This window comes from Sebastes umbrosus, chromosome 5 (genome assembly GCF_015220745.1).
Source record: "Sebastes umbrosus isolate fSebUmb1 chromosome 5, fSebUmb1.pri, whole genome shotgun sequence".
Classification (NCBI taxonomy): Eukaryota; Metazoa; Chordata; class Actinopteri; order Perciformes; family Sebastidae; genus Sebastes; species Sebastes umbrosus.
This window is the reverse complement of record NC_051273.1, coordinates 15,714,838-15,734,358: the sequence shown is the minus strand read 5'-3', so window position 1 is coordinate 15,734,358 and position 19,521 is coordinate 15,714,838. Positions and strand designations below refer to the sequence as shown.

Below are 19,521 nucleotides of genomic sequence, written 5' to 3'. Positions count from 1 at the left end.
CATGTTCACTTAACTCCTTATTCATGGACAGCCATCCTCTGACACAAAGCTTTCACAAGGGACGTTTAAACACCTAAAAAACTAAAAACTATTTTGCCATTTCTTACGTTCAAAGTAGGGCTGTCAATCGATTAAAATATTTAATCGTGATTCATCGCAAATTAATCGCACATTTTTTATCTGTTCAAAATGTACCTTAAAGGGAGATTTGTCAAGTATTTAATATTCTACTATACTATCAACATGGGAGTGGGCAGATATGTTTGCTTTATGCAAATGTATGTACAATCTATATGTATCATTGGAAATCAATTAACAACACAAAACAATGACACATATTGTCCAGAAACCCTCACAGGTACTGCATTTAGCATAAAAAATATGCTCAAATCATAACATGGCAAACTCAAGCCCAACAAGCAACAACAGCTGTCAGTGTGTCAGTGTGCTGACTTGACTATGACTTGCCCCAAACTGCATGTGATTATCATAAAGTGGGGATGTTTGTCAAAGGGAGACTTGTCGGTACCCATAGAACCCATTTTCATTCACATATCTTGAGGTCAGACGTCCCCTTTGAAGATACGATGTAGCGTAAGTTGGTAGCATTACTTAGCCTCTTTCGTGACGAGCTAGTATGACTTGGTTGGTACTGATGGATTCCTTAGGTTTTCTGGTTTCATATAATGCCAGTATCTTGACTCTAGCTTTAAAATTGAACTCGCTACAACCTCCGAAAGATCAATCGCATTAATGCGTTACAGAAATTAATAGCGTTAAAACGATTTTGCGTTAAGGCGGTATTATCGCGTTGACGTTGACAGCCCTAGTTCAAAGTATTTTGTGACCTCTGAAAACCTGCCATCACTTGACAAGCTATTCATGAATATGGATGGAACTATGCATTCATCCAAAGGGAGGCGTGCCTGTAAAGATACTCTGGTTTGTTATAACAAGTGATTGATAAGGAAAGAAATTTCCTTGGTACCGTGGTGCAATGGTCACCATTTGCTTTTACATCACCCAAGGCAACGCTAAACTCTTTTAGATCGGAGGGAGAACAGATGTCTGGTAATTGGTGGTTTAAAATTAACAATTTAACAAGACTGTAGAGTTCACTGGTCTGCTTCATGTCCTTGAGATGAGAAAAAAAATAAAAATAAGTCCAAAGAAAGTCCTAAAATCCTCAGTTTTCACAGTTCACAATCCATTTCCATTGCTCTGTGGGTATCAGACAAGTCTCTGCCATATTTCTGACATTTTTCTCAATGTCTGTTACCCCGAATCCCGCAAAGAAACAACTTCATCATCTCCCTTTCTCAGTGTCATTCACATGGGATGCCAGGTTTGTTGGTCACATGAGATGCCAGGTTTGTTGGTCACATGGGATGCCAGGTCTTGTCCATAGACTGGAGGTGTTCCTTGGCTTTCATCCTCAGAGCAGCGATGCTCGAGCTGCGCTGGTCCACGTCCTCCAGAGGGTATTTATCAGGGTACGGCGCCGTGCACTGGTAGGGAGGAGGAGCCATACTCTGCATCCCCTGGCCCATGGACGGATGAGGATGAGAGTGAGGAAGAGAGTGAGGATGAGAGTGAGGATGAGGATGAGGAGGATGAGGAGTGGAGTTGAGGAAGCTGTGGCTGGGGTAGCTGGGCTGGAGGCCTTGAGCTGGACCCATGAAGCCTGGGATGCTGTGGACAGGCGTGGCGCTGGACAGGGGAGAGGACAGCCAGGGGTCCAAGGGGAGGGAGTTGGACATCGGACCCATGCTGGTGTGAACCGGTGCCTGGCGGTTGAAGGAAAGCATGGGCGAGTCATGGAGCTTCATGGTGCTGGCGTCCATTTTTTCCTGCCGACGCCATTTAGCTCTGCGGTTCTGGAACCAGACCTGGGAGACAAAAACAAGTTCTCATAAAGCAGAGGTAGGACCCAGTCATTGTTTAGCAAATCACAAGTAAGTCTCAAGTCTTTGCACTCAAGTCCCGAGTCAAGTCACAAGTCCTAAACTGTGAGTTTTGAGTCCTAAACAAGTCATAATGCACTCGTCACCAACAAGGTAATAATATATTACATTTACAAAAATCATGAATGCTTTTTAAAATGTATATTAAAAAGCATTATTTGTTCAATCAAGTTTCTTAAAATAAGTGAGACTGAACTTAATAAAAAAAAAAAAAAAGATCTGAGGAATTAAGTGTTGACTTGCTGGGAATGAAATGCGTTAACGTCAGGTGATTCAGGAAATGAATTGATTCGTTGCACACTTTTTAAATAACATACTTTTCGTAATCTTTGGACTTGGTGGAGAAGGTATCAATTTTCAAGTCAAAAGGCATAGTGAGTTCAAGTGAAGTCACGAGTCACTGTTGTTAAAGTCCAAGTAGAGTTGCAAGTCTGTTTTGATTTTGTAAAGTTGAGTCTAAATTATCAAATTTGTGACTCGAATCCACACCTCTGTCATGAAGAACACCTCTGTCACAGAAATAAACTGAAGTTATTTAAAGGTACAGTGTGTAGGATCATCTAGTGGTATGTTTGCAGACTGCAACCAACTAAATACCCCTCCACGTACTCCTTGCTTTCCAAGATAGCGATAACGTGAGCCGCCAGGTGCAAAACCGTGGTAACCGTTCACCTCGCTCAGAGGCCACCCTTACCATAATAACACTACTTTAGGAGCAACAGAATTCAGACAGCGGCTGGCGGCACCACGGTTTCTGCAGTTTCACAAGCGTGTCGGAGAACTATGGTGGCCGTCAGGTAACGAAAAAACGTGAATGGCTCTCTCTAGAGTCAGTGTTTGGTTTGTCCGTTCTGGGCTACTGTAGAAACATGGCGGAGCAACGTGGCGGACTCTGTGAAGAGGACCTGCTGCCTATGTAGATATGAAGGGCTCATTCTAATCTAACGAAAACACAACAATTCTTATATCAGGTGATTATACACTAATGAAAACATAGTTATTAATATTATATTCCATTTCTACTAATAGATCCCCCGAAATACTACATACTGTTCCTTTAAATCAAGATATATATATAGCTGCAAAAACACAAAGTTGTACTTAAATACCTACTGTACAAGGCCTAGTCTTTAGTTCCTCTAAACAAGCCGCCGTCCTGTTTAAAGGCTACACCTTCTTGTCCTCACACCTGTAGATCACGTTGACATTGTGTGTTGTAACACTTGGAAACACACACCCTGCTTGCGTAACTTAGTACAATCTCCTCACCTGAATACAGACAAGCCAAAGGCCAAGAGCTTGGCCTGTTTCTGCTGTCCTCAAGAGCCCCTCAGCATTTGGAAACATGCCAATTCAACTCTTAAGGTTACTTGGTGGTAACCTTAAGGGTCAGCTTGTGATGTGGCTGTCTGATTAATCTACTGTTGTAATATATTAAGGAGTGGCCAAGAGAAAACTATAGAAAAACTAAGGCTGTGTCTGAAATCACTCACTCATTCACTATTCCCTTCTCACTATCCAGGGAGTTCTATATGGTGGACTATATAGTGAGCTCATCGACAAAATGAAAAAACACCACTACTCTGGTAATTTTCTCTGCGCCGTTAATTATGTCATTGCTGTCGCACAATTAAAAGATCAACGTCTGCTGGTAGACCATCCATAATAAATACTGACATATATTTTTGTGTGTGATAAATACATATGTAAGCTATTTTGTTGAGTTGTCTCTTAGTGAAATGCTCTGAGTGAATTTAAGTTCCCCTTGGTAAGCCCCTTGACTGCTATAACTGTACACTCATGTCGTGATGTTGTGGTTCCTCCTACCTGAACTCGGACCTCCGGGAGGTTCACCTTCATGGCGAGCTCCTCGCGGCTGTACACGTCTGGGTAGTGGGACTTCTCGAAGGCACGCTCCAGCTCGTGCAGCTGGTAGGTGGTGAAGGTGGTACGGTTGCGCCTGTGCTTCTTCTTGGGCTGTTCGTCCTTGCATGGCTCTGGAGACTTGCCTTCATCGCTCTCTACACTCTTCCCCAGTTCACTCAGCTCCTCGTCACACTTGTTTGTGAATAAGCCGGTATCTGTTCAGCACACAAGAACATTTTTTTTGAAATTGTGAGTATCAAAACAATATGTTAAAGATATTAACTAAAATTTAGAAAAAAAACAAAAGCAGAGTGGTGAGTTGAAATGAAGAATGTAGTTCCCACTTTCCAGTAGAGCAGACATTAGTTTGACACTTGCAACAATAGGCTACTGTAGGTCAGTGAAGCAGGCAATCCCCTGAACTTCAATGAAGCTCGAAAACATTCCTAATCGGATTTAGAAAAGTTGTTTCCAGTGTTGATCTTCTCCAAAGGTAAACTGTCCTCAAAAAGATCTTAGGAAACAAGAGTGTTTCCTTTCTTTATATGGACTGTAACTGTAAACTACATTGTTGTTTGCACAGCATCACATACAATATTATAACAGTATTTATTATTGATTCTGGACTGCAAAACTACCAATTTATTTAAATCCAACAGTATAGATGAGTATCTTTAAAGCAGTAGCCACAAAAAAAAACATGAGAATGTCCTCGTCCTGTCAACATTTGTGAGCAGCAGCCACTGACGAGCTGCTGTTTACTGACACTACAAGGATTTAACTTCAACTGTCTCTCCTCATAATCCTTCAAGACAAACAATTTCCCTTGTTATTTTCCTCCTTCATTCATAATCTTCCATAATATTTTTGTATATAATTTTCAACGCCAGAGAAATACAGAAAACATTACACAAAGACTCATGAAGTCTTTCACTGTATTAGTCTAACCAGGAAGTAATTGAATTAAACAAAGTACAAAGATGATGATGCGGCAATCAGATCAGTCGCTCTCGTGAAGTTACTCTAGACCTCAATCAGGTTCCAGACATCATTCAGGTTGTGTTGGATACGTTGTCAGTAACAGAAAGTAGGTTAAATTGACTTTTAGGTAACACTTCATTTTACAGATCCGCAAATTTCATGGTAATTAGGTGATGATTAGCGATAATTACCATTTGAAATTTCAAATAAGTCACTTGCTAAATGCTCCACTGTGTTCACCAGCTAGTCACTAACAAAAGAGGAGATGTCCCACGTCATCAATGCGTCATATCTTTGGGGTACAACAGTAAAAATCTGGTCTGCACTCACTGAAATTGAGCAAATAGCAACGCACGACCGCAGCTCCAGTTACACTATGCATGTACTGTATCATACCTCATACCCCAAGACACGTGTCCCAGCCTCCTTCAATAGGCCTTGTCACTAGCTGTGTCTGTCTGACGTTTGGTACTGAGCAGGTAGTGTGCAATACATTTTTTTTTAGCTTTTTGCTGCTGCCGAAAACAAGCTGAAACTCGCTGTAAAGCTCCATAAAGCTGAGGGGAGCTGAAGATTCGGGTGATAACTCTCTGTTGGTTGATCAATATGAGCCACCACTTTCACATTGTCGTTCCATACATTGTTATAGCTGCTTTAATTTACAGTATTTATAATGTAAAATTTTGCTTAACTAGAATTGGTTTGAATGTTAATTTTCCTGATTATTGTTCTTCACTGTCCACCTGTCACTGCTTCAGTAAAACAACTGACTGTATACAAATGTAAATGTGAGCATGTTTCTGTGACTGAGATGTGTTGATGGAGATAAAGGAGGAGGAGGGAGGGGGGAGTCATTGTGGTCTTTCAACTGGCAAACGGGAGCAGAGGCAAAGCAGGATCTTTAGGGGTTCATTTATCCACCTCTCATTAAGCAGCTATGACAAAGGCCAGGCTCTGACAAAGGCAGAGGTCAGGTCTGGTTCAGTGACCAGCTCTTGGCCTGTCAGCCCATCACAGCCACTGGTCTGAAGGCTGCCCACTGTTTATCAGCCAGCAGAACGTCTCAGAGAGGAGAGGAGGGGGCCGACTGACACAGAAAAAGTTGCTCATTCAGGGGGAACTGGGCTGACTTCACAGGGTAGTTACATACAAAAGAGTGATGTCATTGGTGTTGATGTATGTTAATCAAGAAAAACGAGTGACTGAGTTGAATCATTTTTCTGGACAAGATATACCCACCTTCATTTAAATTACTTTTTTTTTTGTTTTTTGCCAGAAAATCACCAACCACCTGGCAGATCCTTTATGTGAAAATAGCTTCAGATTAAACATGATGAATTTGATTTTGAAACAGAACGATAACAATAACACCCGAATGAACTACTGTACAATCTAATCTGCACAGAAGAGAAGATTAGGGGAATTCCACAAGGGGATGGGATTGGGCTTGGGGACATAAACCCCCTACACCATCTTGTCCTGTGATTTATCTCTCAATCTCAGCCCACACAGTTCATTCAACAGGCTACACATGGCGACTAACGCAGTGATTCTGGTTTTGCAAATTGCACAGAAATGCTGCACCAACACATAAGATCCAATGGTGCCCGACCCTCATTAAAATTGTCAGATTTCTAATTTTCAGTTTCCTCTGTCTGTCAAACATATTATCCCAAAAATGATGCTCCATTGTTTGGTTACACTTTTTCATTGCCATCTGGACTTCCTATAGAGATTCAATCAAATTAATCTGTATCCACTTTTAAAAAACTTTTGAAAAGACATTTTTTAAGATGGCATTCATATAAGGTCGCAATGTTATATGTCTGTATAGGTATATGCATTTTTATGTGCTTATGTGTGGTGAAGTATGTATATACAGTAAATGATGTATGCATCTGTTTGTGTATGCATGTATATATTTATACACATTTATGTATATATATATATATATATTTGTTTTTATCACTTTGTTTTACCATTTTACTACTTTTTTTATTATTGATATGTTCGGTGATGTCCTGTTTTAACAGTTATCTTATTTTTTGCTTTATTTATCTGCTTTTGTTGTCTTGTGAAGCACCTCGTAACATCTGTTTTGAAAAGTGCTATATAAATAAATGTATTATTATTATTGCAGTTTTTAAACTTAGTGCAGATTTGTCAACATGCAAACATTATATTATATTTAATAATAAATGTTTTGTGGATGTTTTTGTTTTAGAGATAAGTGGCTATTTGTGTCACAAACAGTTTTTTAAGCTAGAAATTGTAATAATATCTTTTTAGTGCCTGCTCTGCGTGTTATACATGCTGTTTGATATGCTTCCTTAGCTTGTGAAAAACTTCAACGTTAACGGTATAAACTCAGCCTCAATTTAGCCTTTGAAGTTTTTTATGAGATCACAAGTTGATCCTGGCTCTTAAATAAGTCTGATCCATGAAAGATTGAATCTGTGTTGGTGGCCAGAAAATGTATAGTAAGATTTATTAGGTTTGCTCACAAGCGTCGATATTCTAACTTCAGTGCAGCAAAAATCAATTCTATCTAATCCAATTCAAATCTCTGAAACACTGAACCCAGAGCTCATCCAGCCTTCCAACACCAGAGCTCCTGCTGTTTTATCAATATCCCTGACCATCTCATATGTTTTGAGGCAAAAGATCAGATGATTCATAAACTTCATCCTCAATAACAAACTCTGAAGCCAGATCTGCACTGAAGGAACTCAACCTGGTGTGAAACTAAGTGCTCTTAAAGGTAGAAAACATTGTCAGGATGGAGACCATCAGCAGCAGTGTGACTCACCGTGGTACTGCTGCTGCTCTGTGCTGCCGTTTCTCAGAGAGGAAAGGTGCCCGCTGTAGGTCGGGTGTGATGAGGGGTCCTGCTGCCTCCCAGCCTCTACCAGGCCGTCTATGTCCACTTTATGTGGTCGCAGGGCCCCAGCAGGGCTGAGCAGGGGGTCCTGGTCTTTACTGAAACCCAGAATGACATCGATGCTGTGGACGCGGCCCCCCACAGCGACGCCCCCACCTTTCCCCAGCTCGTGGAAGTTGCTGGGCGAGAGGCAGCTGTCGTCCACCATGCTCATGGTATCCAGTGATAAATGCATTCGAGCGTGTGGGCACTGCAGTCAGAAGAAGAGGAAGAGGGGTTTAAGTGAAGGACTAAATGTACAGTAGTGACCAGAGATCACCTGGTTCACCTTAGACGACTCTGTCCATCCATCTAAACCTGCTTATCCTCGGCAAAGTCGCAGGGGGTCGAGAGTCGATCCCTTAGACTCTGAGAGCTGCAGGAATTACTGAAGAGTGTGCCGATGGACACTAATCACACAAGTTACTTCTTAATCCATACTTACAGTATTTACTTTCTTTATGATTGATCAGCACTAATGGCCCTACAGTGTTGATTATGAGTATGAACTAAGTGCAACATTTTGAGTTTACATTCAATTTCCACCTTTTATATAAAACAAATATTTGTTTTTATTTCTCATAAAAAAACTTAAAAAAGACTTTATTAGACACACCAGTGCAACAATATCATTCTACTCATAAAGTCGCCTCCGATTACTTTACATACTGTAAACTCATAACAAAAATGTGTCTTGTTGGTGTCAATTAGGGCTGCCACTAACAATTATTTTCATTGTCGGTTAATCTGTCAATTATGTTCTCGATTAATCGATTAGTTGTTTGGTCTATAAAATGTCAGAAAATGGTGAAAAATGTCGATCAGTGTTTCTCAAAGCCCAAGATGACGTCCTCAAATGTCTTGTTTTTTCCACAACTCAAAGATATTCAGTTTACTGTCATAGAGGAGTAAAGAAACCAGAAAATATTCACATTTAAGAAGCTGAAATCAGAGAATTAATACTTTTTTTTCATAAAAAATTACTCAAACCAATTATCAAAATAGTTGACAATTAATTAAATAGTTGACAACTAATCAATTAATCGTTGCAGCTCTAGTGTCAATAGTATGTTTGATAAGTATAGATTGTAACGTAGCAAGGATCCAAATCTTAAAAGATCAACAAACCATTTCTAGGATGTGATGTCTACAATATGGACTGTTTCTTTACAGCAATTAATTCACAGGTTATAACATGATATAATATTTGGGTAAAGTAATACATGTTGTTGAAAAACAAATGAGTCTCAGATGGAGGATGAAAAAAGAGCCTTTTTTTTGGCCAAATCTTGGACATCCAGTGCAACACATTGACTTTAATTAATATACAGTAAGTAAATTAAGTAAAGTGAATTGACTTGATTGCAATTGGAAGTATTGTGCACAATATTGATTCTGCATTCGTTTATCTATTATTTGTGTTCTGCTATGCATTAAAAACAAATCTACACCTTAACAGATGTGAAAATAGCAGATTCAGGTGCTCACACACAGGAGTTTGTGGAGTTTTGATAAAAAATACTTTAGTTTCAACATCAGTCAGTTAGTTTCAGTGCATCCTCAGATTTACCTACTGAGCACTACTGAGAACATCTCCAGTTGCATGATGAGTAACACAGTTTAAGTTCATTGACAGCCATAAAACGAGACAGTAGTAGAGCCTACCTTTTGTAAGTAATTATGTTGAACTGTTAAAGTTGCTGATGCCAGAACTCCACCTGTTTCCTCTCAGCAGCTCACCCTCCAACTTCACTCTTCCCAGATCTGGAACGTGCACCTCTCGCAGTCACTCAGCCGGCTCTGCTCACACTGCATCTCTCTGAATAATTTCTCTATGTAGCAAAACAGTACTGACAGTAACACTCCCAATAAAGTGCAACTGAAGAAAGCCGCCCGATGCAAAAAAAAAGCATTCAACAACTGAGTTCAGACGCCATGCACTCCAGCTCAGAGAGGAGAGTGGAAGAGGAGAGAGACGGGGAGGGAGAGGTGGACAAAGCTGAGGGGGCGTAGGAGGTGAAACGTGGGGATTAGGAGAAGGTTATTAATTGGAATCCTTCCCCTGTAAGAGTGATTGGCAGCTGGTTTCTGCTCAAGTAATTGTTTTAAATGTTATTTCCCTTCACCCCCAGCAGCAGGAGGCCCAGGCTAATGAAGCCTGGACAAGACTCTCTTTCATAAATTTATTGTTTTAAAGACAAAAGACCCACTGAAAGTTTTCACTAAGCACACCCAGCCCCCCCATTATGTGGAACTACATGAAAAAAATGAGACTTTGAAATGATAACCCACAAGATAAAAAACTGCTATTAGCATAAAGACTATTGATCTATTAATTTATAATAGCACATTTTTTTCTCCCATTAATATCTCACCAAAGTCATGTTTATTTCATTTATCAAAACTGTGAATAACATTACTAAGTAAGATTGTCTTAAATCTCCTAAAAATATTGTAGTTTCTGTGATGTATGTGATCTGTCTTTGTTCAATCTCTGTCTAATCTGACATCCTGGAACAAGAACAAATTAATTTATTTGAGAAATGCTCAAGTTTTATTAACTAAACTAAAACTAAACTAAACTTTATTTATTAAAAAATAAAGTAGGAACCAGATACAGCATCTTATTTTTGCAATATTTAAAAGGATTTAGAATTATAGAATTAGAATTATTAACAAAAATAATTACAAATAAAAAAAATCATAATTTTAAAACCCTATTTTTTAATTAATAATCTTAAATTGTATATTCATTAATGTTTTAAAAACACAAACATTTCAGGTAAATTGGAAAGATAATTACTTCTACATGTAATAAATACTGCTTATGTCTAATTACAATATTTTCATTGGTTGATTTTGAAGAAAACAAATTTTAAAATTACAATACAGTAACAGCTTATTATTGTTTGTAAGGAGCAACTGGAAAATGATAACAAAACCTACTTCCTTATTCTCTGTTTACTTGCCCTGCTTACTTGGTACTTATTTTAGAAAACAAAACAACAGTTTATTCACTTTAGTAACAGTGTAATGTATCTAAGTTTGTTTTTATTATTATTATTTATCTTGGTAAATATTGAAATACTTAAGTTTGTGCACATTATGAGTGAGAAACTATATGAGATGTATGTTGAATTGAATATGCTTCTCTTCAAAATTCATCCTTTAGAAATAAACCAAAACAATCAGAGATTTCATAGAAGTTCTTGTCAAAGCTAAAACGACTCTGAAATACTGCAGTAACACTATTTGTATGACATTATAACTCAGTCGGGCGCATATGAAAGAAACCGTTCTTCAGTTATGTAAAGCAATGATTCTCAAAGTGGGGTCCGTGGCACTCTGCCAACATTTTTCAGATTCATTCATTTAAATTATCAAATCAATTTCTTTTTTTAACAAAAGGCTTTATTGTTCAATGAATGATATCTTCATTTTAAAATCTACAATAGTTTATACATTATATTCTAATCTAATAATTCTATAACTCTTCTGCAAATATGTTTAATACATGTCTAATTAATTTCTCTTGTGTTGTTCTTTTAACATAACTAAGATTATAGAAGTGTAATGCCAAATTATTCCAAGGGACATACATGAGGGGGTATATTCTCTATCTGGTAAGGGGTCCTTGGCTGAAAAAATATTAATAAACTCTGATATAAAGGAATGCATCAGGCCTTCTCAGTGGTCAGAAAGGCTATAGGGAACACTATCATCAAACTTAATTTTTTTTTTTAAATTTAAATAAAAAAAAAAAAAAGAATTGAACAACTAATTAATACAACAAAAGCGTTTGTGTTCTGGGAGGAACCTCCATTATTCTGGCATCAGATGATGACAGTATTGGATCAGTACCGGCCTGGTGGAGGAGAGGGCGCTGCAACAGTTAATCTGTCACACTCAGTGCAGCGGCCCAGACAGTGAAAAGTGGGCTGGAAACATTGTACAGTAAAACTCCTCTTGTTGAGAAGCAGTATTTCTTCGACATGTCCCTTTTAAAGCTGCTGTTTGCCTTTAACAATGTTGGTACGGTGACAATAAACAGACTCCTCAAGGTTGTGATGCGTTATGTTGACTGGAAACAAAAGCCCTGCTGCGGCTTCATTATCATCACATACTTAGATGTTGTTTCTTTGTTTACTGGAGCACAAAAGTGTCCAGTGCTAGCAGCTTTAAAGCAGTGGATTTGACCCCGGCTTAATGTCACAGAAATCAGCTGAGACTCTAAAGACGCTAAAGGGATTAACTGTGGCCTCAAACATATCTAAAGATAAGTTAGAGAAACATCGATTTAACAGCTGATTCAGTCTTTACTACTGGGAGAAACGTGACAAAATATGTAAAACAAAGTGTGCTGAGAGAAAAAAGGAAGATACTAAAAGAAAGTTTAGTTTTCAGGGGGAAAGTAGATATTTTAAATGATAAATGCTCAGAGACAACATGTAAAGTTGGTTCTTCGGATCATGGAATTGAATCAAAATATAGTGCCGTGAAAATGTACGTATATTATTTGTGATCATCATTAGCCAGGTTTCCATACAAATGCATCACAAAATTTTGCAAAATTTTAAGAAAATCGGCAAAAGAAAATGCAACTGAAAGATTGTTTCCATCAACTACCGTAATGCAATCATTAGGAGTTACAGACGTAGGCAAAGTTGTTGGTAACGTTCCGTTAAAGAGAGAAAAACCCACAATGGTCACTGAAATAACTTGAAACTGACAAAAGTAATAATAAATAAAAATTTACTGAAAATTAACTAATGAAAATCAGATATTGTTTTTGAATTGTGGTTCAACAGAATCATTTAAAAAAACAAACTAATGAAACTGACCTAGACAAAAATGATGGTAACATTAACTTAATATTTTGTTGCACACCCTTTTGAGGCAATCACTACAATCAAGTGATTTCTGTAACTCTCAATGAGACTTCTGCACCTGTCGACAGGTATGTTGGCCCACTCCTCGTGAGCAAACTGCTCCAGCTGTCTCAGGTTTGAAGGGTGCCTTCTCCAGACAGCATGTTTCAGCTCCTTCCACAGATCTTCAATAGGATTTAGATCCGGGCTCATAGAAGGCCACTTCAGAGTAGTCCAATGTTTTGTTCTTAGCCATTCTTGGGTGTTTTTAGCTGTGTTTTGGGTCATTATCCTGTTTGAGGACCCATGACCTGCAACTGAGACCAAGCTTTCTGACACTGGGCAGCACATTTCGCTCCAGAATGCCTTGATAGTCTTGAGATTTCATTGCACCCTGCACAGATTCAAGACACCCTGTGCCAGATGCAACAAAGCAGCCCCATAACATAACCGAGCCTCCTCCATGTTTCACATTAGGTACAGTGTTCTTTTCTTTGGATGCTTCATCTCTTCGTCTGTGAACATAGAGCTGATGTGACTTGCCAAAAAGCTCCAGTTTTGTCTCATCTGTCCAAAGGACATTCTCCCAGAAGCTTTGTGGCTTGTCAATATGCATTTTGGAAAATTCCAGTCTCGCTTTTTTATGATTTGGTGTCCTCCTCGGTTATCTTCCATTAAGTCCACTTTGGCTCAAACAGTGACGAATGGTGCGATCTGACACTGATGTACCTTGACCTTGGAGTTCACCTCTAATCTCTTTGGAAGTTGTTCTGGGCTCTTTGGTTACCATTCGTATTATCCATCTCTTCAATATGTCATCAATTTTCCTCTTGCGGCCACGTCCAGGGAGGTTGGCTACAGTCCCATGGACCTTAAACTTCTGAATAATATGAGCAGCTGTAGTCACAGGAACATCAAGCTGCTTGGAGATGGTCTTATAGCCTTTACCTTTAACATGAAGGTTTATAATGTTCTTTCTGATCTCCTGAGACAACTCTCTCCTTAGCTTTCTGTGGTCCATGTTCAGTGTGGTACACACCATGACACCAAACAGCACAGTGACTACTTTTCACCCTTTAAATAGGCAGACTGACTGATTACAAGTTTGAAGACACCTGTGATGCTAATTACAGGACACACCTTAGTTTAACATGTCCCTATGGTCACATTATTTTCAATCTTTTCTAGGGCTACCATCATTTTTGTCTAGGCCAGTTTCATCAGTTTGTTTTTTTAAAATGATTCTGTTGAACCACAATTCAAAAGCAACAGCTGATTTTCATTAGTTAATTTTCAGTACTTTTTTATTTATTATTACTTTTGTCAGTTTCAAGTTATTTCAGTGACCATTGTGGGGTTTTCTCTCTTTAACGGAACGTTACCAACAACTTTGCCTACGTCTGTAGTTCATTGAGATAAGTAGGTGGCGCCAATTCTCCAGTTGGAAAGCCATTATACCATTGCAGAAGAAGAGGGCACAACAAGATGACGCAATTAAAAGTACCAGTCGAAACTCAAACTTTTGCAACTTTTGTAACTTTTGTGGACACATAGCATAACTGCTGTGTTCAACCACAGATTAGGGTGAATTGTGTCCTTAGAGTTTGCTGGGGAGATGGACATCTGGAAATACTTGCTTAACCTGCTGCCCCCCCGAACCGGCCCCGGATAAACAGATGAGAGTGATGGATGGATGGAGAGTCCGCTACAATATAACAATATAAAATGTTTTGAACATGGCGGCTCACGTTACCGCTGTGTTTAACGGTGGCATCTGTGGTGTGATGAGGTTGATCCAACCTGGCAAAGTGAATCGATGTGGTTCCAACAAAAAAAAAAAAAAAAGTTTCATTACCACGGTTTTACACTCTTTTTTCTCGTAAATTTACGACTTTATAATATCGCAAATTTGTTATTTTTTTTTCTCGTAAATTTGCCACTTTAATCTCAGAGAACATTAATAATATTTCTCGTAAATCTATGACTTTAATCTTGAATATTACCTCCCTCACCTGGCTCCGTAATTATAATTTCTTTACCTACAGTGGCCGTAATACACCATCATACTTTTCCATCTCAGCTAAGTGTAATTTTTTTTGTTGCAATATTTCAAAAATTTGTAAAATGTTTTGGCTTTTTTTAATACGCAAATTAAAAATGTGCATAAAAACATGTGGATGGAAAGCACCTATAGGACTATGTAAGGAAACCACATCTACAATTTTGTCATTGTTTCAGTAGTTATGAAGTGAAACAAAATGGCAATTTGGGCAAAAATCATTCAGGCAAGAAAGAAAGATAATTATTTAATAAATAGCATTATAATAAAACATTTTTCAAGTGACAACTCGGTCACTAAAACTCAAAAGAGTGGAAGGCAGACAGTGGTGGTTATAAAATCCAGGCTTCATTTAGGTTGAACTAAGGCACCAAAATGCTTATCATAATTTCAATTTTAATACCAATAATATACAATCAAATATCCAAAATATTAAATGAAAGACATTAACATCGTGAATAATCAGCTAAGTTTCAGCCCAGAAAACCAGTGTAGCACAATAGCATTATTTTCCTCAACAATCCTTTATTCTCATTAGAGTCACCAGTCTGTTTGCAGAATGACTCTCACTGCCAACAAGCTTACGGAGTAATGATAGTCTAAGGTGCCCGTTTATCCCCTCATGATTTTCTTAATACATATTTGTCCTTCCACTGTTTCTCTGTTATCCTAATTGTGCATAAATTGGTTAAGAAGGACCAGTGCAGTTATCAAGCTGCTTAGTTTTATCAGATGACAATGTAAGCCCTCCTAATCCTATTAGAGGTAAAAAGCAGCTAACGTGTAAATGCGCAGTGTCAGCTTACTGAGGGAAGTGGAGAGAGGGGGAGGGAGGGAGGTAGAGAGGGGGAGAGGAACGGTGTTGGTGGTGGTGGTGGTGTGACGGGGACGCTGAATTCATGTGATTCTCTGGTTCTCTGTCATGCAAAAGCACACAAGGCAGAAACAGAGACAACGCTGCTCTGATTGGCTGTTGAGAATCCCATAACTGTTGAGATTGTTTCCATGGTGATGTCAGTTAGAAATCAAAGCGTAAGAGAGAAAGTATAGACGTTTCTTAAAGGTCCCATATTGTAAAAAGTGACATCTTCATGTTTTTTTTATTAAAAAAGCAGGTTTAAGTTCTATATAAATACTGTGAAAGTATTGAAACGCTTAATCCACAGAGATACAAACAGCCCGTATTCAGAAATTATGCGTTTGAAACAAGCCGTTAGGATTTCTGTCCATTTGTGATGTCACAATCTACAATATTTAGACCATTTCACAGTTTTAAACGTAAACATTCTAAATGGGTCCCAGTTTACTTCCTGTTGCAGTGTATGTGAATGACATCAGCTGACAGGAAGTAAACATGGACCCAAGCTGTTGCCTAGCAACGGAATTCTATTGCCATTCCATTGAAATGTACTAAAACGGAGCGTTTCAGACAGAGGTTAAATACAGGTATATTCAAGCAGACAGCATGAGGAAAATAAAGTTTTTTTTAAACATTAAAGTGTGTAAACATGTTCTAGTAGACACAAAAAATACAAGTATGAACCTGAAAATGAGCACGATATGGGACCTTTAAGCCCCGCCTCACTTAGTTACTGTTGCTACGCCTGTCGAGGTTTCCGTTCAAGCACTGCACATATACAAAGATATCAGTGGCAGATTTACAAAAATTCAGAGTAATCTTTGAAACAGCGGGTCCTTGATTTCAGACAGAGGCAGACAAAAACAGCTTCTGTCATTGGCAAATCAGCTAATTAAGCTAACGTTTGCTCCATAATTAGTTCAAAAATTGACCCCCGGCTGACTTTTTAATGTTTAAAAACAATTTAAAATGAGAATCCTGTAAAATGCTCTTAAATATGCAATTAGGATGAGGACTGTCCTGTGTGTTTGGTGAACATAACGCTATCTAGGGAAGGCCTAATGTTTATCAGGTTAGTTGAGTGTAAACTTCCCCAAATCCAGTAAAGAGCAGGACAGAGCTTCTAACGTTAGCCTAAACTCTGATAACATCCAGGATTGTCGTCCACACAGTGGGTCCAATGATGTGCTCGTCTTGAACTGGACTTATTTTAACATAAACTGTGACCACAAAAACCTATTTAGTCTTTTAATGATGACCTGACCTCGGAAGTAACACTTGATTAATACTGTAGGTTGTTGCACAGTTTTTCTGATATTTAAAAATATGTAATTTTTCCTTCGCCACTCTATTTCAGTCCTTGAATGATGACATTCAAGCTTAAGCTACAACAGCCTTCATGACCCACACTCGGAAAATTAGATCTACCATGACTTAAAGTTGTACCCTTACATTAATGTTAGCTCTTTAAAGCTAATTGAATCTCTCTGGATCCAAGCCAAACAACTTCCTGTTCAGGTGAATGTCAGGAGTGAGGTTAAAACGCTTAAAACAGAAGAGACACAGCAAACATCAGACAGAATACGGATAGAAATTGTGACACACCAACCAAATGCATACAGCAAATTTTTAAAAAGCATATTGGTAACAACTAAATGATAATTATTTAATGTTTAATAATCATTAGTAATGCTGTATTGTATAGCAGTATATAGAATATATTATACTGTTATTTTAACAGTTTATTGTTGCACACATTATAACATTTTATATACTCTCTCTGTATATATATATATATATATGTGTGTGTGTATATATATATATATATATATATATATATATACACACACATATACATATATGTGTGTGTATATATATATATATACACACACATATATATATATGTGTGTGTATATATATATACACACTTATATATATATATATATACATACATATATATATATACACATATATATGTATGTATATATATATATGTATGTATATATATATATGTATACATATATATATGTATAATGATATTTGTTTTATATATATATAAATAAAAAGTATTAGTAGTATAAAAAATGTGTTCTGATAATGATTAAGATATTATTTGTAAAATTTAAAGAAATTGTTTGTAAACCATATATAAACATTGGTTACTATAAACATTGTTTGGATGACTATTATAAAGTTGCAACTAATGATTATAATACCTTGTTAAATGGTTAATAAATACTTTGTAAAGCATCTATAAACGTTATTTAGATAGATAGTTAATACTTTGTCAATGGTAAATAATAAGTGTCCGGTCCGTCATCTATCGTAATGTTTATAGATGTTTTACAAACAATTTCTTAAAGGTTTACAAATCATTTGGTAATCACTAACAAATACTTAATATAGTTATAAAATGTTAGAATGTGTACAACAATAAACTGGTAGTAGATAGTAATCAGAATGTAACTGTTATCATCTTTTATCAGCTATGATACAATATATAATTCATAAACTAATTATGTCATATTACACAAACTAATGATAAAATAGATATATTATATAATTACTAATAATTACTAAATATTATTATCATTTCATTGTTTGTTAACAGTAAAATCACTATTAACTAAGTTTAATTAACTATCAATTTATATTATATATATATTTATTATAAAGTGTTACCAGCACATTTTTTCTTTTGTTTATTAAATGAGTAACTACAAGTTTACATATAGAGTAAAGATCCAGTAAAATGTGTGAAAATAAAAGTCTTGTTCTTGTATTATTTTTGGTTGGTCAGACAGCCACCTTTGACCAAAAGGCAGACGGCTGCTCTTAACCTTATTTACGTAATTGAATTACAGCTGCCCCCCCGGCACGGTAAACTTTCCACACAGAAGCAGCAGGTTCACTAGATTCACCTGAACTGTAGAGTTAACTGATATTGGCCTCATGACTGTCAGCAGGAAAATATCTGTTCTTGTTGTATGATGACAAATTGATTTATATGTGGATTATTCTTGCACAGCTTGATCTTCACTGTTTTTAAATAAGATTTTTCAGCATTATATGACGTGAAGTTATCCAACTAGAAATATTTAGTTAAAATTGTTTCAATTTCAGTCACCATTGTATCCACAGGATCAGTTACATGACGACGAGGACCATTAGAGAGACAAATATGCATAAGAGAAAATGTTTCAAATGCCGGTAATAAAAGCAGACTGTTAGGCGAACCATCGAAGGAGAAATGAAGACGAGAGGATACAGCTGGAACAGCATTGAGAAGAAAGCAAACAACAGAGATGAGTGGAGACCCTTAGTCCTTGCCCTATGTGCCACTAGACGCAACAAGGACTAAGTAAGTAAGTAAGTAAGTTAGGAGATGTAATTCCGAACATGGCCTGTGTGGTTAACTCTTCAGTGTTAAAACACTGTCCAGGCTGCACATGGACTGTGCTGAGCCTGCCCTACTTAAGGGTACTTTGCAGTGCAGTATGTCCTGGGCTAAACATACTTCATACAGATCTGAGGTCACTCTTAGAAGGAAGGAAACCTCTTGACTCCGTGCCAGACTATTATTATCGACCACTGACCTCAGTTAAACTAAAGCAGGTGTGACATGCATTATTGGTCATCTGAAGTACAAGTAAATCAAAATCTACTTAAGTAAAAGTACAGAAGTATTATCAGCAAAATGTACTTATGGTATCGAAAGTATTTGGCCCCTGTGACTGATATATTATCATATATTACATCACATTTAACAGTTGTAGTTGATCAAGTGATGCTTCTTTTAACTAATTTATAGACAGTTGGGTGGTTTAGACCACTGGTTCCCAACCTAGGGGTCGGGCCTCTCCAAAGGCTCTCGTAAATCTAGGGAGTTGTGAGATGATGAATCGGGAAGGAACTCATAAAAACAAAGTTCTGTAACACAAATCTTTATTTTTTGGGGGGGATTTTTTTTTTTTTCTAGTTTTTGCTTTTTGTGAAATAATAGA

The 19,521-nt window shown here is 37.5% G+C and overlaps 1 protein-coding gene across 1 annotated transcript; it reads right to left on the bottom strand.

Moving 5' to 3' along the window:
* Positions 1–458: 458 nt before the first annotated feature.
* rx1 (retinal homeobox gene 1) lies at positions 459–10,152 on the bottom strand. Its single transcript, XM_037769079.1, has 4 exons — positions 9,397–10,152; positions 7,621–7,942; positions 3,792–4,045; positions 459–1,889 (listed from the first exon to the last, which is right to left on the bottom strand). The coding sequence occupies exons 2-4, from the start codon at positions 7,925–7,927 to the stop codon at positions 1,380–1,382; spliced, it is 1,071 nt and encodes a 356-aa protein (XP_037625007.1). The 5' UTR covers positions 7,928–7,942; positions 9,397–10,152; the 3' UTR covers positions 459–1,379.
* Between the last annotated feature and the right edge of the window lie 9,369 nt (positions 10,153–19,521).

Bases quoted from the DNA above. Each gene is read 5' to 3' on its own strand.
- rx1 (XM_037769079.1), bottom strand. From the start codon at position 7,927: ATGCATTTATCACTGGATACCATGAGCATGGTGGACGACAGCTGCCTC. The intron at 4,046-7,620 runs GTGAGTCACACT...TGTGCTGAACAG, and splicing joins AGAGCAGCAGCAGTACCACG to ATACCGGCTTATTCACAAAC. The intron at 1,890-3,791 runs GTAGGAGGAACC...TTTGTCTCCCAG, and splicing joins TCCCGGAGGTCCGAGTTCAG to GTCTGGTTCCAGAACCGCAG.